The sequence below is a fragment of the Stomoxys calcitrans genome, chromosome 1 (assembly GCF_963082655.1).
Source record: "Stomoxys calcitrans chromosome 1, idStoCalc2.1, whole genome shotgun sequence".
NCBI classification, from domain to species: domain Eukaryota; kingdom Metazoa; phylum Arthropoda; class Insecta; order Diptera; family Muscidae; genus Stomoxys; species Stomoxys calcitrans.
Window position 1 is genome coordinate 75,616,966 of NC_081552.1, and position 23,929 is coordinate 75,640,894.

The 23,929-nt window shown below is 37.4% G+C and overlaps 1 protein-coding gene and 1 long non-coding RNA gene across 5 annotated transcripts in view; one reads left to right on the top strand and one right to left on the bottom strand.

The window, feature by feature from the left end:
* The window catches only part of LOC106092612 (F-box/LRR-repeat protein 16), a 531,167-nt gene that overhangs the window by 421,161 nt on the left and 86,077 nt on the right, over positions 1-23,929 (bottom strand). For all 4 annotated transcript variants that reach the window (XM_059361491.1, XM_059361481.1, XM_059361485.1 and 1 more), the window contains exon 2: positions 936-3,207. In XM_059361491.1, the coding sequence (XP_059217474.1) occupies positions 936-2,303 (1,368 nt within the window). In that variant the 5' untranslated portion in view covers positions 2,304-3,207. The remainder of the gene's footprint in view (positions 1-935; positions 3,208-23,929) is intronic.
* LOC106092613 (uncharacterized) overlaps positions 1-23,929 on the top strand; it is a 47,168-nt gene that overhangs the window by 1,327 nt on the left and 21,912 nt on the right. The gene's annotated exons all lie outside the window — the stretch shown is intronic.

Below are 23,929 nucleotides of genomic sequence, written 5' to 3' on the forward strand. Positions count from 1 at the left end.
TTTCTCTCGGAGGTCTTCAGTTGAAGGTTCTTGATGAGATTTGGAAGCTGGAGCGGCTGCCTTATTACACCGTCACAATATATGTGGTTGGCCAGGCAGAACGGAAGGCTCTGGCCTCGGTTAGTGCAAAGTTGAGACTGGATAATGGATAGAGTCTCGGCCTAACAGAGGATAAAAAAGAGAAATACGCTTGTGGACGGACTAGTGAGAAAGGGTCACATATTAGTGTGGACCGTTCTACGGAATAAGTGCAAGTATTCTGTGCGAATGGGGAGCGGACTAAAGCTACGGGTTACAGGTTACAATATACCATAGTCCTGTAGTCCGATTAGGATAACATTAATTGTCCTGAGGCTGAGAACCATGACCTTGTGGTATCTGATTTTTTTAAGAAAAAGGAAAATACTTCTGTCAGTACTGCCTGATTTAAACTGAATTAAATGTGGCCTGATTTAAACTGAATTAAATTAAATGTAAGGATAATGTGGTCGAATTTCTGCTTTTGTAGAAAAACATTTCTTTCAAACAAATATTTTTAGGATGTTGAATTGAAACTGTGTTTGCGATGAAGATTGCCAACATTTTCTAAATTAGGCGTACTAATGACTGCAGGTATGTATTTACCAGTAAACCACAAACGAAGAATAAGGACTGCTTTCTACGGGAATGTGCCAAGATACTCTAAGCTGGGGACGTAGCCAGGAGCCAGCCCGCCAAAAATTGCGATTTTTCGAATGTTAGCGCGTTTACGTACTTATTATTGTATTGAAGTTCTAATATGCCTTGGCTACGTCAATACTCAAAGCGTTTGAATATTCTCATTAACTGATACTAACTCATACGCTCCCAGGGTAATTTTTTTTATTCCAAGCTTTTTTTATATATAAAGAAAAGTCAACTTGCCTATAAAGTTGTTAATTATTTCACTCACTCACCTGCAAATGATCCAGTAACGCCTCCAAGCCTCGATCCGATATTGAGGAACATCTTAGCGACAACGAATGTATGTGTTTCGATGCCAGTGTAAACGAATGCACCACATCGTAGGCGTCATCATCGTTGGCACCCACCAAAGCCAAAGCATGAAAACCCCTTCGTATCAGCGAATTGAAAAGTTTCACACGATCGGTGGCATTGATTTGCCTTAGCTCTCGACACTGTAGTGTGGGCAAAAGCCCAGACCAAAAGCGGGGACTGCGATAGAGGACATCACGCCATTTCATGCACACCTGGGCCAAAACCCGGCGCTCGTAGGAGGTGAAATACAAAAAGAATTTATTCAAAAATCTCTCATCCATCATTAGACTCTCAATGCTGGTCACTGGCGGCGGTAATTTGGGCAATATCAATGCCGACTGGGTGACGGCCTGGGCCAGCTGGGTGGCCGCCTGCGAGGCTCCTGCATACGGATGATGCATATGGGGATTGGGTAACTGTTTGCGCATCTGCAAGGGGGTAACACTTTGTGACTTTTGAGCTGCCGCCATGCCCATGGTGGTGAATTGTGGAGATCCAGGTATGGTGATATTCATTTGCTTGGCTATGGAATTCACCGTGGGTGTGGGTGGGGCACCCATTGGAATGTTCGGCACCGTGGGTGGGGTGGTATTCATCAGATTCGAATTGATCAGCGTCGAATTCGCTATCTGTGAACTTAAATACTGTTGATGTTGTTGCAGCTGCTGTTGCGATTTCTGTTGCTGCAGCAGCTGATAGCTGGTCACTGTCGTTGTGTGGTGCTGCACCAGCGTCTGGGGAGAGTGTAACTGTGCGGACTGTTGCTGTTGTTGCTGTGCCCCCGCATTCAGGGTACCCGCACGTGTGGGTTTGTCGGGTGTGGTCTGTCCGGTTGTACTGTTAGTGGTGGCTGTTAGATTGGAATTATTTTGGGTTTGGTTGGAATTTGCATTGGCGTTGGCATTCGAGTTAGAATTGCCACCGCATAGGGCATTGGTGACACGTTCCATTACCGAAGTTTTACCCGTTCCCGAGGACGCTGAGGACGAGGACGACGACGACGAAGAGGACACGGACGAGGAGGCGGACGACGAGTTTGAAGAGTTTGTCGAGGAGTTACTATTGGAGGAAGTGGTATTGGGGCCTCCGCTTGTATTGTTTTGGTTGCTATTTGAGCCACTGTTGGCAGGGGTGGAACTGCTGTTGTTGCTGCCACCACCACTACTACTGTTGTTGCTGCTGCTGCTGCCATGATGGTGTTTCGAACGCAAGCCGAGGCCATTTATACGCTTGGATAGTTCAGCGGAGGCACGTTCGACCACGCCTTGCGCCGATATTGAGGACATGGTATGCTGAAATAAATTCACTTTGTAGCTGTTTTAATGCTTACGCAGCACAACCGCCTCAAATATGTATTTGGATAATTCAAAAAACAAAAATCCACCAAAACAAACCCAAAATTTAAAGAAACACGAACGTGTTAAGACCAGCTATGCCTTGATAATCTCATAAGAGTTGTATTTATGGCAAACACACCACAGCAAGTTGAGATGATGATAAAAATAAACTACTCCCAGCTAAATCTGTGAAGAAGCTGTCATAAGCAGCAGTTGCCCCCAATGCCACACCGCTGTAATAATGAGGTGAGTCTTGGATCTTGCACTTTATCTCGGGGAAGTCTGAACTTGAGTGGTAGGTAAGTGGATGAATATCGTTTACTCTTTTTATGTTGCTATGATTGATGAATCTTTCTCTTTCTCTCCCTTCTCTATCTGAGAAAGTCGTCTATTTTCAATTAATCATTTTTTTGTGTACAAAAGGGATACTTCTAACAATCACAGCATTTCACTTTCACACACTCGCTCTCTCTCTCTCCTCTCTCTTTCTACTCTACTGCTTTGTACTCCTTTCCCGAACCGTGCTCTTGATTAAAACTATTTCCGTGACGACTTTATGCCACTTAAGAATAACAACTCTTCAATGGCTTGGCTGCCTCTCTTTCTACTTGTCAATTGTTCTCACTTTCGATTTCCTCTTTTTTATTTTCGTTAAGTGCTGCGAATCGTTTCACAGTTGCCAGCTATACATAAAAATCTTTTTGTCTTCCACTTAATGTGATAACTCTTGGTGATTATTTTCAGCTTATAAGCATTAAGGCCGAATCCATTCCTCTTTCTCCGTGCTTCAAATGAAAATTTTAAGAGGTTTTACGTTTTCATCGCTACCGTTGATAACCTTGGCGAACTGAAACTGTAAAGAGAGAAGCCAAAAAAAAAAATGTTGCATTAGTCTCACATTTTCATCATCAATGTCTTCATTATCACGAAATCGTATATTTTCAGCTTAAGCCTTAACATGATGTAGTGTTTCAGGGACAGGTAGATAAAATGTGTTTGTTTTTTTTTTATTTTTGTGAAAATTTTTGCTGTTATACAAAAAACTTTTTAATGCTTTTATATTTTTGGGAGGTTTTTGGGATGTTAGACTATTTGTGTACTTGGTGTTTGTCCGAGAGAAAACAAACTTTTAACAGAATTGTAATTTTTAGTTAACAAACTTCTAAAAGCAGAAAAAAATTTAATTGTAATGGATGTTTCTGAGTGAGTGTGATTAGAGGGTGTCTTAGAGAGACCTTTAATTTTTTCCATATTTTGGGGCGAAACCTTAAATTCTATAAAAAAAAAAATCAATGCCTGAGAGGTACATAGAAAAAATGAAAAAAAACAGGGTTCAATTAAGAAATTTGTTCTTTCAATTAAAAAATTCGCTGAACGAATTTGTATTATTGAACCCAATTCAAGCGGTTATTTCCTCAGTAAACCAATTTATTTGAATGTTCTCCTTTCTCTCATATAACATCTTTACCAATTTTATTAAAGGAAATAATTTATATTTCTTGCATAAATAAAAACACCTCCCGCTGATGATATTTCTTGGTCAAAATTGAAATTGCGATACGGGAAACCAGTCAAATGCTTCTAGCAACAACACACTTTTGCTGGCTTTTAAGTGTTTTTTTGCTATACCATGCTTTGAATAAAAAATTGCAAATTTTGCCCATGAACATTCCACTAAGGAACAGCGGCAAACATCTCACATATCAATGAGTGCAGTCCGATTCAAGTTTAAGCTCAATGATAAGGGGCCTCCTTTTTATAGCCGAGTCCGAACGGCGTTCCGCAGTGCGACACCTCTTTGGAGAGAAGTTTTACATGGCATAGTACCTCGCAAATGTTGCCAGCATTTGGAGGGGAAAACCACCGCTGAAAACTTTTTTCTGATGGTCACGCCAGGATTCGAACCCAGGCTTTCAGCGTCATAGGCGGGCATGCTAACCTCTGCGCTACGGTGGCCTCCACCATTCTTTGAATAGAAAGTATTAAATAATGGTCTAAAGCCGGACAATATCCTGCAATGGTATTTTTCATCAATAAAACTCTTTTTATTTCATTTGATTAAATTGCGCATAAAACATGTAATGTATTGCTTTAAACTATTTTTATATCCACCACCGAAGGATGGGGGGTATATCCATTTTGTCATTCCGCTTGCAACACATCGAAATATCAATTTCTTACCCTATAAAGTATATATATTCTTGATCAACGTTAAAATCTTAGACGATCTAGCCACGACCATCCGTCTGTCCGTCTGTCTGTTGAAATCACGCTACAGTCTTAAAAAATAGAGATATTGAGCTAAAACTTTGTACAGATTCTTTTTTTGTTCATAAGCAGTTTAAGTTTGAAATGGGCTACATCTTAATATATCTTGATATAGCCCCCATACAGACCGATCCGCGGATTTAGGGTCTAAAGCCACATTTATTATCCGATTTTGCTGAAATTTGGGACAGTAAGTTATGTTACACCCTTCGACAACCTCCTTAATTTTGGCCCAGATCGGTCCAGATTTGGATATAGCTGCCATATAGACAGATCCGCCGATTTAGGGTATTAGCCCGTAAAAGCCACATTTATTATCCGATTTTGCTGAAATTTGGGACAGCGAGTTGTGTTAGGCCCTTCGTCATCGTTCTTCTATTAGGCCTAGATCGGTGCGGATTTGGATATAGCTGCCATATAGGCTGATCACTCGATTCAAGGTTTTGGACCCATAAAAGGCGCATTTATTGTCCGATGTCACCGAAATTCGAGACAGTGAGTTAGGTTCAGCCCCTCGACATACTTCTGCACTATGGCACAGATCGATCCATATAGGATATTATATAGCTGATTTGGATATAGCTGCCATATACACCGATCTCTCGATTTAAGGTTTTGGGCCTATAAAAGACGCATTTACTGTCGGATGTCGCCGAAATTTGGGACAGTGAGGTGTGTTAGGTCCTTCCACATTCTTCCTTAATTTGGCCCAGATCGGTTCAGATTTGAATATAGCTGCCATATAGACGGATCTCTCTATTTAAGGCGCATTTATTATCCGATGTCGCCAAAATTTGGGACAGTGAGTGGTGTTAGGCTTTTCGACATAGCTACCAAAAAGACTAATGAACAAGGACTTGTACTTATTACACCATCTTCAATGCCAGCGCCGAATTTGGTCCAAATCGGACCATATTTCGATATAGCTGCTATGTGGGCATAAGTTATGCATTGCATCAGCGGATTATGACGAAAGGTGGTTTACATATATACCCGAGGTGGTATATATTTGGCTCATTCGCACTACTTCGCATTACATATTTGTGAGAGAGGACACAACAGAACGCAGAAATAGATACTCGTACTTTCAATTTGTATTATTAAACAACAATTTAATTCGTACAATTAAAAATATGTTCAACGTACGCCATCTTTACCAATCACTTGCCGTGATACAAAGGTAATTGAATTTCAATGTCTAAAATAGTTAAAGCAATTAACACCTTGTTTGAAAAGTTGTTTATAAGTCCATACCATGTTTAATCGGTCTATATTTTTTTTGTGTAGAGGACAAAGGATGGTTAATATCAAATCCAGTTGATAAAGTATTTTATATAAATGACGATGATGAATGTGTGCTTATTAGTAATAACAAGTAAGAGCGTGCTAAGTTCGGCTGGTCCGAATCTTATGTATATAAAAATAAATTTGTGTTTGTTTGTAGACTCAGAAACGGCTGAACCGATTTTCTTCAAATTTTCACAGATGGCGCATAATGACCCCGTGGTGAAAATAGGGTACTACATTTTTTGATATCTGAAGGGGGGACGGACCCTCCCCCTTACACTAATTTTCAGAAACGCCAGATCTCGGAGATGGGTGGAGCGTTTTAAGCGAAATTTTGTGTGCTCTCATATGGTACCCCAAAAAATAAAAATTTGGTATCCAAATTTCGGATGGGGTACCTAGGAACGCTGCCCCACCCTAAAACCTACCAAACATATATTTGGACCAATCACGACAATATGGGACTCAAATGAAAGGTATTTAGGATTAGGAAACGTATCTGATATCCAATTGTAGGACCAAGTGCTAGGGGGACCACCCCAACCCCCAAAACACCACACATTTACCGACCATGGCAATATAGGACTCAAATGAAAGGTATTTGCGAGTAGAATACGAATCTGATATCCAAATGTGGGACCACGTTTCCTGGGGTCCACCCCTTTCTCAAAACACCCCCCAAACAGGACTTATTTACTGACTATGGGAATATGGGGCTTAAATAAAAGGTATTTGAATGCAGAATACGAATCTGATATCCAAATATGGGACCAAGTGTTTGGGGGGCCGCCTCTCGCCAAAAACATCCCTCAAAGGGGACAAATTTACGACCATAGCAATATGGAGCTCAAATAAAAGGCCTTTGGGAGTAAAGCAAGAATTTGATATCAATATTCGGGAAAAGTGTCTATGGGGCCACCCCAACCCCCACAGCACCATCCAAATTGCAAGTTTTTTCTGATTATTGCAATATGAGGCTCAAATAAGAGGGTTTTTAAAGTTTTTAAACACGAATCCGATATATATTTTCAAAGCCAACTCATTGAGTGGCCGCCCATCACCAAAAAAAAAAAAAACACCCCCAAGCCGGTCATGTTTGCCGACTATGGAAATATGGGCCTGAAATTAAAGGTATGTGGGAGTAGACCACGTATCTGATATCAACATTAGGGGCCAACTGTCTAGCGGACGTTCCACCACCATAACAACCCCCGAATAGGACATATTTGGTCACCAAGGCAATTTCGGCCTTAAAGAGATTGGAACTAAATTATCATTGTTTTTAGGGCCAATACCCCAAACCGGACATTTTAGCTGACTTTTGCAATAAGGAGTTTAAATGAGATTAGAAAACAAATTTGATATCTAATTTTGAAGGCAGTGACAATATGGGGTTCAAATAAATCATATATAGATATATGAAAATAGAGCACGTTGCTGATATATTATCCGGGCTTAGTGTTTGGGGCACCACCCCAATCCCCAAAACACCCCTTAATCGGCCTTTTTCCGACCATGTCAATGTGGAGCTTAAATGAAAGGAATTTGGGGGGTAGAGCAAGAATTGATACCAATTTTCTGGGGCTTTACCCCTTTCCCAAAATACCACAAAGAGCAATTTTTTACTGACCATCCCAATATGGGGCTCACATAAAGGTATTTGGGAGTAGAATTTGAATTTGATATCCAAATGTAGGAACATGTATTAAGGGCATCACCCCTTTTCCAAAACACCCTCAAAGTAAACAAAATTTTCGACCATGCCAATATGTGGCTCAAATGAAAGGTATTTGAGATCAGAAAACGAATTTGATAACCTATTTTGGGGCCATGTGTTTGGGGGACGCTTCATCCCGTAAACTCCTCTTAAGCCAGTGGCAATATGGGGTTAAAATAAATGGTAATTGAGAGAAGAGCACGATGCTGATATTTTTTCAGGCCCAAGTATCTGGGGGACCACTTCTCCCCCGAAAACACCACTAAATCAGACATCATGAGAATATCGGGCTGAAATGAAGTATTTTAAGAATGGAGTACACCTTACATCCAAACTTAAATTCGTAGACCAATAAAGATCATGTGAGATTCATATAAAGGCACTTATATTGTTAAACCGTTTGTTAAACCAAGTTTGCATGGTATTTCACTAAAAGCTCTTTAATTGTCGAAAATGAATATTACAAGGGAACTTTTATTCCATATAAAGTAAAAGAAGGCGCAGCGGAGCGGGCCCGGGTCAGCTAGTCTTATATACTCTCCACCATGGATCACATTTGTTCCGTTCGTTGCGCGGTATCTTTTTTAGGCAAAGAAAGAATAATGGATAAGAATTGTTATGCTGTTGGAGCTATATCAAGTAATAGTCCGATCATAAATGAATTGACCATAAATGAATTGAATGTTGACGACCATAGTAGAAGTAATATTGATAATATTGACTTTTTAGTAGTGAAAGCACGTATAAAGAATTAATTTATATTTGTTACATGCTCCTACATCCCACAAAATTCTTCTTCTACTATTTATGATAGTCAGTTATCTGTTTGGCGTCTTCAATTTACCATTAATTTCGTGGAATCAACAGATTGACAGCAATGTTCTCATACCTGTTTTTGCTAATGTTGTTAGGTTAGGTTAAAAAAGAGTGTTCAGATATTAATCCCCCGGCTTGTTGTGCGCTCTAAAAACAGTGCTAATGTTGTTAGAAGTGATAAAATTGAACCTTTACTTAATTATGATACATTTTAAGTGAATCGTATATTCAACACTCAGAACATATTATTACAATAGATCTCATTTTCGTTAATCAGCCTCATGATGTTTGCACTAATTCTTGTAATCCGCTAGTGGTACCAGGAGACAATTTTCACCCAACTATTTATGCAAAAATATTTATTCCATCTCTTCATTAACCTAAGAAGCAAGTGGTCAAGACCGATAAAGCCTAATTTTCTCCTAAAACAGATTATGTAAAATTGAATAGTCTTTTATTCAATATCGTTTGGGAGGATGTATTAAAATCTAATAATCTTAATGAGGTGTTGCGTAATTTTTATGATACACTATTTACATGTTTTTCTAGTTCTGTTCCCAAAATCTCAAAACGGCCTTTAACATTTACTTTAACTGCAAAACTTGCCAAACTCAAGAAGGCGGTGAAGGCCAGAGGACTGCCGTCAATAAACTTGGTTAACTCGAAGCCTTTCGGATCGACGTGGTCCGAGTTAAGGGAGTGGGCGACGAATGCGCATTCAACATTGTGGAACAGCGAAAAGGTCAGTAGGACGGCGAAAATCCTATGGGGGAATCCAGATCGTGAGAAGACGAGGCTTTTACTGAAAGGAAACAAGAAGGAGGTCAGGTTTAGCTATTGGTATCGGAACGGGGCATATAGGACTATGAGCTAACTTATGTAAAATCGGTGCGGCAAGTAATAGCATGTGTAGGGCATACGGGAAGATGATGAGACGTTGAAGCATTTCCTTTGTCATTGCCCGGCTTTCGCGTCCAACAGATACCAGTACTTAGGTGGAGACACAATATCAGACATGAACCAACTTAAAAACATTGAAGAATTTTGTAAGTAGCACTGAATTCATAACTTAAATTTTCTTTTTAGAGGTTACTTTATAGTTTCTAGAGCGCACAACATCCAGCCGATTACTGGCTTAGGTTATGTCCATAGTGGAATGGGAGGATTAATAATATAATACCTAAATAACTTAACCTAACCTAACAGTAGAAAAAAACAAGTTATTTAAGGAATATAAAATGTCTGGTTTTTCTATGGGTTTTTCTATGTATTCAATTTCTAGGTCGGAATATAATACCTAAAATAATATTACATACGGTAATTATTTATGCTCCATGAAGCAACGAGTTAAATAAAATCAAAAAAAAAAATTATAAATTTGTTAATACGAAGCGAAGATGTTGCACTTTTCCTAGCATCCTTAACATGCTTCACTAATCGCCGAAGGAAATAAAAAAATTTGTAACATGTTTGCAAACTTTTTTGCCTCGATATATTCAGATAAAGTGTATGATATCAACTCTGTACTCCGTACGAGATTCTTCAATCCTCTTTAATAAGTATGCCTCGAATAACTATAACGTTCCTAAGAACTTGAAATCTCTAAAATGCTCTTTTAAACCAGGCCCTGCGCTGATCACCTTAAATTTCCTTTAACCCTCATTTTCAACAAATCTATAAAATTAGGCCTTGTACCTAACTATGGAAAAAATCCTATATTATTCCCCTATTTAAATCTGGAGGTAGATTCGATGTATCAAATTATAGAGGCATTGCAATGTTATGTACTATACCAAAACTTCTTGAAAAGATTATGACTGACAACATCTCCCATCAAGTTTCTTCAATTTATTGAGATGCACAACACGGGTTTCGTAAAGCTCAATCAACTGCTACAAATGTTTTACAGTTAGTAACTCTTGTCAATGATGGATTTAGGCAGAGAAAACAGACTGATGCTTTATATACCGACTTTAGTAAGGCGTTCGATAAAGTCAATCATGGCTTACTTTTGTTTAAGCTCGGTAGAATCGAGTTTTCTCCTGTATTATTAAATTGGGTTAATTCTTACTTATCTGGACGTGTTCAGAATGTACACTTCGGCGATTCTTTTTCTAAGTCAATAATTGTGATATCCGGTGTCCCACAGGGCAGTCCTCTGGGTTCAGTTCTTTTTAATCTGTTTATAAATGATTTACCTTGTATTATTTAAAATTCTTCAATCTTAATTTATGCTGATGACGTCAAAATTTTCCAATCGCTCTCATTCCTTCTGAGCAGGATTTGTTACAACTCGATCTTGATAACTTTTGTTTGTGGGGTAATTTAAATTTAATGGAACTTAATATCTCGAAATGTAAATTAATGTCTTTCTATAGAACGCAACACTTGTCAAAAACTTATCATTTTAACGGTCGTGAAACTGGCATAGATCATAAATTGAATTTTAGAAAACATATTTCTATGATGGTGGAAAAATCTTTTAGTTCTCTTGGATTTATGAAAAGATGGAGTAAAAAATTTGATGATCCTAGAGTTACTAAGAATTTATACATTTCTCTTGTCCGAAGTACACATGAATATGGATCCGTTAATTAGGATCCAGATTACACTATTCACAGAAATAAAATTGAGTCAGTACAGAAACAATTTCTACTATTTTACCTTCGTATCGTGGTTGGAATTATCAAACACTTCCTTCCTATTCGTTTAGATTAAATTTAGTAATGCCCCCTACCCTCAGTAGCAGCAGGAAAAGGGTGAACATCACTTTTATCTCAAATGTTTTACACGGTAATTTGAAGTCCGAATTTTTGTTACGCTGGCCTATTAACGTCCCTTCAAGACAAACGATAAATTTTCAACTGCTTAACTTTCAATATCATCAAAGCGATTTTGCAAATAATGATCCTTTTCGTCGTATTGGTTTAGATTTTAATAAATATTATCATCTTTTTGATCTTACTGAAGATAGATACTCATTAAAAAGAACATGTAAGAGCGTGCTAAGTTCGGCCGGGCCGAGAAGTAGTCGGAAGGCTTAAAGCAACTTACTGTTTCAAATTTCAGCGAAATCGGGTAATAAATAAAGCTTTTATGGGCTTCAGACCCTTTATCGGCAGATCGGTCTATATGTCAGCTATATATAAATATAATCCGACCTAAACCATATTTGGAAGAAACGACAAGAGGCTCAAAACAACTCATTGTTCCAAATTTCAACGAAATCGGAAAAAATAAAGCAGCTGTATCTAAATATAGTTCGATCTCAAAACATATTTGGCACAGATGTCGGGAGACTAAAACAACTCACTGTTTCAAATTTCAGCGAAATCGGATAAAAAATAAAGCTTTTATAGGCTTCAGACCCTTTAGCGGGAGATCGGTCTATATGGCAGCTATATCTTAATATAGTCCAATATGAGCCACATGAAGGCCAAGCATAAGGAGGCTCACAACAACTCAATGTTTCAAATTTCATCGATATCGGGTAATAAATAAAGCTTTTACGGGCTTTAGACCCTTTATCGGCAGATTGGTCTATATGTCAGCTATATATAAATATAGTCTGATCTAAACCATTTTAAAGACCAATGTTGGGAGGCTTTAAACTATTCACTGTTTCAAATTTCTACAAAATCGGTTAATAAATAAAGCCTTTATGGATTTCAGACCCCGTATCGGCAGATCTGTCTATGCAAATTTTGCCCAAGAAGATTCCACTAAAGTACAGGGACAAACATCTCACATATCAATGAGCGCAGTCCTATCCAAGTTAAGCTCAATGATGAGCGGCCTCGTTTTTAGGGCCGTGTCCGAACGGCGTGCCGCAGTGCGACACCTCTTTGGAGAGAAGTTTTACATGGCATAGTACCTCACAAATGTTGCCAGCATTAGGAGGGGAAAACCACCGATCAATATTTTTTTCTGATGACCTCGCCAGGATTCGAACGCAGGCGATCAGCGTCATAGGCGGACATGCTAACCTCTGCGCTACGGTGGTCTATATGTCAGCTATATCTAAATATAGCCTATCTAGCCATATTTGGGACATATGTCGGGAGGCTAAAAGAATTCACTGTTTCAAATTTCAGCAAAATCGGCTAATAAATAAAGCTTTTATGGGCTTCAGACCCTTTATCGGGAGATCGGTCTATATGGCAGCTATATCTAAATATATATTTTACAAGAATTTGTGACAAATATAAAGTGACAACAACTTTTACCATCAAACATATGGTATACCGATAGGAAATCCCTTATCACTTACTATTCCCTATATAGTACTTGACAAACTTCTTGACGATGTGATAGAAGAACTTAGGACAATGGACATACACATAAAATACATTTCTTAATTCGTGGACGATATTTTTGCCATAGTTAAAAGGAATCAAATGGAAATAATACTTAAACAGCAATTTATATCACAACAAACTCCAGTTCACGGTGGAAAAAGAACAAGAAAGTGCAATACCCTTTTTGGACGTAAGAATAATTAGAGAAAATAGGAACAAATGCCACAAATCTTGCAAAGGAACTAAAAAAATACTAAAAGCTATATAAAAAAAGAATAATTTCCCAACAGACACCATAGAATATATAATCGAAAAGAGTCGGCAGGAGAACTCAATACAACCAGAAAGACAAAGGTTATATTATCTCAGTGTACCATTTATTCCCAAACAGACGGAGAACAGAACTCTTAAGCAATTGATAACAACAACAAACACTGTAATTGCATACAAGTCTAACGAAACATTACAAACAATATTTGCGAGAAGAGCAACAAAAAGAGATAAACTCAAAGAAAACAACGTTGTTTACGAAATATTGAACTTGCAAGGGCAACGAAAAAGAAAAATGCAACAGAATTTATATGGGAACAACAAAAAGAAGATTAGGTGTACGATTGAGCATTGGTACAGCACATCAACGAAAACAAACACACTGCGGATTTGAAGAACGTAAAAATAGTGGACAAAGGGAGGATTGAAAACAAACGATATACATGCATACATACATACAAATGTCAGTCAACACAAAAGAGGACAAAGACAACACCAAACTACAATGCTCGGTTGCAATAGCTTAAAGTGAAAATGCGTTCTGTGATACTAGATTAAGTTTTTTTTTTGACAATCAATTAATTATTTATTTATTATGTATACAAAATGTGTGTTTGAGCAGTCTCGTTTTTTTTAAATATAAGTGAGAGAAAAATTAACAAATTGTAAGTCAAAAGCTTAATCATGAACTCATAGGAAATTGTTATATTCATAGCCTACTTGGTTCTCTAATAGAAATTCGAAATAAACACCCCCTGAAGAAGTTGGAAATAAACTGACGAACCGTTGGGAAAAAATAATGAATTAAATTAGTTTTATTCATTACAAAAACATGACCATAAAGCCCATGAAAATCTTCTATTAAATAACATAAAAATTGGTCAATAACGAAAATAAAGTTTTTACTCTTACAGTATCTTTATTCTTGATATATAGAACATGTTATTCTAGATTTCAACTAGATTTTTTATTTATAAATTCATTTAACGCCGTGCTTATATGTGTGTACATATATTCTTTTTATACCCACCACCGGGGATGGGGGTGTATCCATTTTGTCATTCCGTTTGCAACACATCGAAATATCCATTTCCGACCCTATAAAGTATATATATTCTTGATCAACGTAAAAATCTAAGACGATCTAGACATGTCCGTCCGCTGTCTGTTGAAATCACGCTACAGTCTTTAAAAATAGAGATATTGAGCTGAAATTTTGCACAGATTCTTTTTTTGTACATAAACAGGTTAAGTTCGAAGATGGGGCAGTGAGTTGTGTTAGGCTCTTCGATATCCTTCGTCAATTTGGCTTAAATCGGTTCAGATTTGGATATACAGGGTGGCTGATGAATATTGCTACAATGATGAATATTGCTACATTTTTTTTTCGGTGTATGGAATACATTTTTCTTTTATTCATGTTAAATTAAATTATTAAATTAATTATTAAATTATTATTAATTAAATTAATTAATTAATTAATTAAATTAATTATTAAATTATTATTATTAAATAGAAAAAAAGTTATTACATTTTTTTTTGGTAGCGGCTTTCATCAGCCACCCTGTAGCTGCCATATAGACCGACCTCTCTATTTAAGGTTTTGGGCCCATATAAGGTGCATTTATTGTCCGATGTCGCCGAAATTCAGGACAGTGAGTTAGGTTAAGGTTCGACTTCCTTCTGCTATATGGACCAGATCAGTCCAGATTCGGATATATGTAGCTGCCATATAGACCGATATCTCGATTTAAAGTTTTGGCCGCATAAAAGGCGCATTTATAATCCGATTTCACTGAAATTTGACACAGTGACTTATGTTAGGCTTTTCGAAATCCTTGTCGAATGTAGCTCAGATCGGTTTATTTTTAGATAAAGCTACTTAAAAGACCAATATTTTATTATACACAATTAAACAATGCCTTGTACTTATAAGTATTTGGTCCAAATTGGGACATACTTTGATATAACTGCTATGGGACAAAAGGTATAACATTTTCACCGGATTTTGATGAAACGCCTTTTAACGCCTTTTTACTTGTTAATTTTAAAATACAAGAAGAGAAAGTTCATTTTACCGCAGGCGAAGCTGCTAAAAGTTTACAATAAACAAAATGAGTTACGTTTAATAATGCTACGATTACGGCTAACGTATGATATGTCAGAATTAAGAAAAACGTCGTGATAAAATTATTTTGTTTGTCGTAAAAATGTCCCAAATGTTTTTTTTCGTGTAGGTTCAGTTTATTTTACAAATTGGACCTGCAATTTTTATGAACATAGACATAAAGAAACGCATTGGTTTTGATTTCTTAATGATCAATAGACGTGATAATAGGGAAAATATGGACTTTAACCAAATTAGAAACGACCAAATTCGGAAATGGCTCGTAAAAATTCTTTATTAGCGGAAGATAAAGGAAAATTATTTGTTTTTAAAGGTCAAAAGGCTCTTTAATCAGGCGATTGGAAAGAAAATAGGGAAGTCTTTAAATGCTTTTGACTATTTCTCAATTTGGACTTAGATTCTAATAGAAGAAGGAGTGGTTGGTGGGCCCCAAAACTTTCACAACGTCAGAAATAGCTAATTGTACGGACAGCTTACCGAAAAAATGTTTTCGGATAACAAATAAAAACCCGTCTACCCTCCCAGTCACTGCCAGACTCGTAAAACCAGTGTTAAAGACTTCGGATAACCTTTTTTACGAAGAGATTGGCTTGTCCTGCATAGTCTTCATAAAGGTTAAAGGCGGCTTTGGGCTAAGAACCATATGGACTTTGGGGAAAAATAGAAAAAGGTTTTGTAAAGAAATGAATGAAAAATCGTTCGATATTGATGGACCCGATGGTTTCTATGGGCTAAAAATTTGGGAGTGATACGTCATGATTTAGAGATCTTTTCCTGTCATGGCAAGCTTCCCCTGGCTAAGATTACAACTAAAGTTATCTTTGGGAATTATGTAGGAATTATCATTGTTGGAAATCTGTGAAAAATCATTGGGCTCGGACTTAATTTTCCAGCAGGATTATGCCGAAGTCCACAAGTCGGAATCAGGCCGAAATACCGACGAAAGTTTTTCAAAACTTGGTCCACTTGATAAAAAAATCGTATATTCAATGTTAAGAAATGCAACGGACGTCAGACCTTTGTGTAATATCGTTACTGAACCTATATTTATTTGACACCAAATTACCAGATATTTGAAATATTTTTGGTTTTTCAGCAAAAAGCTAATTTGTTCAGCGTTAAGTTTATGTTAACTATGCTATCTAAATCAATTTCTTGCATTTTCGCTTTTTTATTTTTGGGCGAACCTATACTTATTTCGCGCACTGTATAAATACATGCAACCCGCCAATATGAAGCCTTCACATCCTGTTGAATGCTCTATATCAACTGACAAAATGCGACGTACTATGTTTTTTATCGCAAGCAACGCTTTCTATCATTAAACTCAACTCGAAAACAATGAAACCAACAAGGAAGGGCAAAAGTCGGGCGATGCCGACTGTATAAAACCCTACACTATAAGTAAAATGTGGGAGCTATATCCAATTCTGAGCCAATTTTGATGGACCTCGGCGGAAGATTTTAGATGGGTTATTAGACAATCCATATCAAATTTCGAGACAATATGTTCAAACTGCAATAACTACGGTTGACAAATGACAATATTAATGCAAACTACCCAAAATCTGACGAACATATATATGGGAGCTATATCTAAATCTGAACCGCTTACGAGTCAACTTCGCAGATATTGTAGTAGTATTCGATGAAACCGTTGTGAAAATTTTTGGCAAGATTGGTCAATAAATGCGTTTGCAGTGACTCCAAAAGTGAAAATCGTGCGATAAATATATGTGACAGCTATATCTAAATCTGGACCGATTTCCATGAAATTCTCCAGTAATGTCGAGAGTCAAAAGAAAAACCCTTCCTAACAAATTTCAAGAGAAGCAGTTACCAAATGACCATTTTATTGCAATGTTACTGCAAATCGGACGAACATATATATGGAAGCTATGTCTAAATCTGAACCGATTTCGAGCAAACTTTATAGCCATTGTGGATGACGTCGAAAAAAGCGTTGTACAAAATTTTGGAAAGATTGGTCAAATTGGACGAACATATGTAAGTGAGCTATATCCAAATCTGATCCGATTTTTTCCAATTTCAATAGGATTCGTCTCTAGGCTGAAAAACATGTCCATACCAAATTTGAAAACGATCGGATTAAAATTGCAATCTGTAGTTTGTACACAAATTAACATGGACAGGTGGACACACAGACAGACCGAAGGACATAGCTAAATCGAATCAGAAAGTGATTTTGAGTCGATCGGTATACTTATCAATGGGTCTATCTCTCTTCCTTTTGGGTGTTACAAACTAATTTACTAAGTTATAATAAACAAACAGCAAAGAAAAAGCAAAAGGGCGTTAAGTTCGGCCGGGCCGAACTTTGGATACCCACCACCTCGGGTATATATGTAAACCACCTTTCATCAAAATCCGATGAAAATTGCATACCTTATGTCCCATAGCAGTTATATCGAAATATGATCCGATCATTGTTCAATTGTGTATAGCAAAATATTGGTCTTTTCAGTACCTACATCTACAATAAAAATAAACTGATCTGAACCATATACAACATAGATGACGAAAAGCCTAACATGCGTCAATGCATTAAATTTCAGGTTAATCCGATTATAAATGCGCCTTTTTTGGGGCCAAAACTTTAAATCGAGATATCGGTTTACATGACAGCTTTATGCAAATCTTGATCAATCTAGAACAAATTGCAGAAATATGTGGAGGGGTTTAACTTCACTCCTTGTCCCAAATTTCGGAAACATCGGACAATACATGCGACTTTAGTGGCCTCAAAACCTATACCAGAGATCGGTCTATATGGCAGCTATATCCAAATCGGGACCGATTTGTGCCATAATGCAGAAGTATGTCAAGGGGCATAACTTAACTCAAAAATTTCGGCGACATCGGACAATAAATGCGCCTTTTATGCACCTAAGACCCTAAATCGGAGGAAGGCAGCTATATCTAAATCTGGACCGATCTAAGCCAAATTGACGAATGAGGTCGAAAGGCCTAACACAACTCACTGTCCCAAATTTCAGCTAAATCGGATAATAAATGTGGCTTTTATGGACCTAAGACCCTAAATCGGCGGATCGGTCTATATGGGGGCTATATCAAGATAAAGTCCGATATAGCCCATCTTCGAACTTAACCTGCTAATGGACAAAAAAAAGAATCTGTGCAAAGTTTCAGCTCAATATCGCTATTTTTTAAGACTGTAGCGTGATTTCAACAGACAGCGGACTGACATGTCTAGGTAGTCTTCGATTTTGACGCTGATCAAGAATATATATACTTTATATGGTCGGAAATGGATATTTCGGTGTGTTGCAAACGGAATGACAAAATCAATACATCCCCATCCTTCGGTGGTGGGTATAAAAACGAAACCACTATTGTTGACAACACCCTCACCTGAAATGCCCGAACTCTATGTAGAAAAGGTACAGTATATGCACTGGTAGATAGGTAGGAAAAGTACAAAGCCGACATTACCGCCTTGTAGGAAGTGCGATGGATTGGGAGAGGCGAATAGTGAAGCTTTTATTTTTTTTCTAAAGTTTATAGATAACAAATATCCTCACATACCACTATATGCATGTATACATTCTCATTATATAACATAAAAAATATATAACATAGTATAAAAACTAACTGTTTATATATAGCACACTATGGTCTGATTCGTCGTCTTTGAGACCCCCTTTTAGTGTGCGGTTTCCGATGAAGTTTTGTAGTAACTCGGTATAATATTTCAAAAATTTGTCCCCTTCCGTAAAGAAAATATCTAACAGTACAAAGAATAAAAATACATCGAAAAAATCATTAAGTCGGCTTATATATTTTGCCAAGGTATAAATGACTCCCAATTCTGAGTCGTAAGAAAGTACAAGTCGTAAAGAAAGTACAATTTTGTATAGTTTCGTATCTAATGGACGTTTTTGAAAAAAAATCTTCTGGTCATCCAAAATTTATAGTTAAGGTGCACTTATATTCTAATTTTAAAAGCTTTAGCTCACTCCCTCAAGGAAATATGGTACTTTCTTAAGGGAGTGAGTACGTTTGAGTACCAAAATATACGAATAAAAAATATCTTCTAGTTGCCCAACATACTCTTTCAAGTTACTAATTTTTGTCAAGACTGCGATAATATTTCTGATTTTAGTAGTATCCCTTCACTGTTGGCGAATATAAGCTATTTCGTACTATTTTGAACTTTTTGTCACCAATTTTGAATGGATTCAGCTTAGTCAGTTAGACCAAAATGTACGAGTTGTGAATAGATTGTCATCCATCATATTTTTCTTAGTTGTATATGCATGCTAAATTTCTGACCTCTAGCTCAATCGACACAGAAAGTACCAAATGGTACCAAAATGTTTGTTTGTATGTTTGTGTGTTCCTTATAGACTCAGAAACGGCTGAACCGATTTTCTTGAAATTTTCACAGATGGTGCATAATGACCCCGTGGTTAAAATAGGGTACTACATTTTTTGATATCTGAAGGGGGGCGGACACTCCCCCTTACCCTAATTTTCAGAAACGCCAGATCTCGGAGATGGGTGGTGCGATTTAAGCGAAATTTTGTGTACTCTCATATAGTACCCTAAAAATTAAAATTTGGTATCCAAATTTCGGATGGGGTAGCAAGGGGACCGCCCTACCCTAAAACTTACCAAACATATATTTAGACCCATCACGACAATATGGGACTCAAATGAAAGGTATTCAGGATAAGAAAACGTATCTGACCTCACCTCTGAAAACACCCCTAAATCAGATATCATGAGAATATCGGGCTGAAATTAAGTATTTTAAAAATGGATTACACCTTACTTCCAAACTTAAATTCGTAGACCAATAAAGATCATAGACCAATTATAATCATATTGTTAAACTGTTAGTCAAGCGATATACTATTTTCGTAGTATGGTATTTCAGTAAAAACTCTTTAATTGTCGAAAATAAATATTCCAAGGAAACTTTTGTTTCATATAAAGTAAAAGAAGGCGCAGCGGAGCGGGTCCGGGTCAGCTAGTTTTGATATAAAATTTGTATTCTACTCCCGAATACCTTTATTTCATTTCCATATAGCTCCGATCGGTCCACTTTTATATTTGGGTGGTACTTTTGGGGTAAGGAGGAGGGTCCGCCCCAATGGAGATATCAAAAAATTATATAGTCTATTGCTCCTTCCGGACCACTCCACACAATCTGTGAAAATTTGAATGAAATCGGTTCAGCCGTTTTTGAGTCTATATGGAACAAACAAATTAACAAACCCACAAACAAACAAACATACAAACAAGTAAGAGCGTGCTAAGTTCGGCCGGGCCGAATCTTATATGCCCTCCACCATGGATCGCATTTGTCGAGTTTTTAGGCAAACAAAGAATATTGAAAAAGAACTGTTATGCTATTGGAGCTATTTCAAGTTATAGTCCGATTCGGACCATAAATGAATGCTGTACATTAAATAAGTCATTGTATAATATTTCAGTTCATTCTAATAAGAGTTGCGCCTTGTATTGGACACGTATGTTGACGGTCATGAGAGAAGCCGTTGTAAAAATTTCTTCCAAATCGGATGAGAATTGCGCCCTCTAGAGGCTCAAGAAATCATGATCCCAGATCGGTTCATATGGCAGCTATATCAGGTTATGTACCGATATGCGCCATACCTAGCACAGTTATTGGAAGTCATAACAAAACACCTCATCCCAATCCGGATGAGTATTGCGCGCTCTATTGGCTCAAGAAGTCTAGATCCAAGATCGGTTTGTATGACAGCTATACCAGATTATGAACCGATTTGAATCATACTTAACACAGTTTTTGGAAGTGATAAAAAAAACCGCTACGTGCAAAATTTCAGTCAAATCGGACGAGAATTGCGCCCTCTAGATGCTCAGAAGTCAAGACCCAAGATCGGTTTATATGGCTGCTATATCAAAACATGAACCGATTTGGCCCATTTACAATCCCAACCGACCTACACTAATAAAAAGTATTTGTGAAAAATTTCAAACGGCTAGCTTTACTCCTTCGAAAGTTAGCGTGCTTCGACAGACGGACGGACGGACCGACATGGCTAGATCGACTTGAAATTACATGACGAACAAGAATATATATACTTTATGGGGTCTCAGACGCATATTTCGAGGCGTTACAAACAGAATGACGAAATTAGTATACCCCCATCCTATGGTGGAGGGTACAACAAACAAACACAAATTAATTTTTACATATATAGAAGGTTGAAGATACATAAAGATAGAATAATTGCTCTGTTTTATGTAAGCACTATATAGTCCAGTGGAACGAACATTTTATGGAAATGACATCTATAAAGAACTTCGTTGTTCTGGATAAATTACATGTGCAGGCTTATGTAGAACATCTGTCGTCAGGATTGCCATGCTATTTTTTTCACCATTAAGTGTGGCCACTTGCGTATATACCTCTATTTTAAATGGCAAAATAAACTTATGAAATTACGTGCACAAACCTTCATAAATTTTTTTTGACTTCTATGTGCGCACATTTCTTTATACTCACCACCATAGGATGGGGGTATACTATTCTAGTCATTCCATTTACAATACCTCGAAATATTGGTCAAAGACCCCATAAAGTATATATATTCTTGATCGTCTCAACTTTCTGAGTCGATCTAGCGATGTCCGTCCGTCCGTCTATCGATATCACGGTAGCAGGTACTTATAATTGGTGTTGGTCGTTGGGGAGTGCAAATGGACCATATCGGTTCCCGATTTAAATTCTTGAGCCCCTGGAAGCCCCAATTTTGATCCGATTTGGCTGCATACGGTGTTCTGTTATAACTTCCAATAACTGTGCTAAATACGGTCCGAATCGGTCTATAACCTGATATAGCTCCCATATAAACCGATCTCCCGATTTGAATTCTTGAGTCCTTACAAGTCGCAATTTTTGTCCGATTTGGCTGAAATTTTGTATACGGTGTTCTGTTATGACTTCCAATAACTGTGCTAAATACGGTCCAAAGCAGTCTATAACCTGATATAGCTCCCATATAAACAGGTCTTTCGATCATCCTTGTTCGGTTTCTAGAAGCTTTAATTTTTTATGGTTTGGCAGAAGCCGGCCGAACTTAGCATACTTTTACATGTTTACATATCTTCGCATTTATCGACACGAGCCTTATTGTGAGCAATTGTGAAATTGTGTGGACGCCAACGAGAACAAACCATTTTTTTGCGGAAAAGTGTTAATGGAATATGAAATATATGCTGGTGGTAGAAATTCCCATGGATCTCTCTATCTCATGATATGTCACATGACGCTTTTCAGTTTTTCTTATTGCTATAGGATGGTGCTTCATTGTCATACATAGATTTCAGTACATCAATGCACTCTTGCCGTGATAATCCACGTCAAAAGTTGTGAAAATGGTCGCAGGAAAATGTTTACAAGTTAATTTCATTTTGTCAAATTATTTTTTTTTTCAAGTCACTGTTAACAACACAAATGACGGTCGTACGTCAGAACGTTCTAGAAAATATCAAACTCTCCAATCGAAATGTCAGATTGCATCTGGCAATCGCATTAAAAAACGTATCAAAAATGCAGCTCTAAAAAAAAAACCCACAAAAGCGACTGGCAAAAGTTAAACCATTTTTTTACTTTGACGCCTAAAAACACTACTTCACGCATGGCAACATAGAATCGCTCCAACAGCCTACATGATCTTGTATTAGCACCGCTCCATTTCACACACACTGTAATTAACCGCTTTTCCGTTTTTAAAACCATATTTGGTCAGGCAAAAAAGAAACATAACTCGGTCTACAATGTAAAAACACAGTCCACTTCATTCTTGTTTGTTTTAATGGTATTGCATTCTTTTTATTATATGCTCCCTCTGAGCTTCATATGGCATCTCAAATATTCGTTCTAAAAGCTATGCCAATGCATTGACATCGGGATTGGAAAATCCAAGGCTATTTCTAATTACCATGGTAATATAAATGAATTGAATAAAACTTTTGTTAATATTCCGACCTTAGATATAGACTCCAGTTTTTATCAAGACACTAATAGGCTTTCGGAAAGCACAAATGTTGATTGCAGTTTTGAGTTTAGATGTGTATCGCACAGCGAAGTTTTACATTGTCTTAGATCAGTCAAGTCAAATGCTATTGGGCTTGATAACATTGACCCAAGATTCATTAGAATATAAGTTCCATACCTTCTACCTCATTTTACTCATCTCCGACTATATGGAAAAGATCAGAGATAATCCCAATCCCTAAATCGAATCGTGATTTCCGTCCGATTTCTACATTATAATACCTCCCGAAAGCCTTCGAGAAGATTTTGCATAAACAAATGTCCGAATATCTCTATCATGAATCGTTGTTGTCCGATAGACAATCCGGGCTTCGTGCCCATTAAAGTTGCGTAAGTGCATTAGTTGAAGTTTCGGAATCAATAAGAAGTGAAATTGATGATGCCAATGCTACTTTTCTCGTCCTACTAGAACATTCAAAGGCTTTCGACTCGGTTGATCATCATCTTCTTATATATATAAAAATCAATTTGTGTTTGTTTGTTTGTGTGTTCCTTATAGACTCAGAAACGGCTGAACCGATTTTCTTGAAATTTTCACAGATAGTGTATAATGATCCCGTGGTGAAAATAGTGTACTACATTTTTTAATATCTGAAGGGGGCGGACCCTCCCCCTTACCCTAATATTCCGAAACGCCAGATCTCGGAGATGAGTGGTGCGATTTAAGCGAAATTTTGTGTGCTCTCTTACAGTAACCTA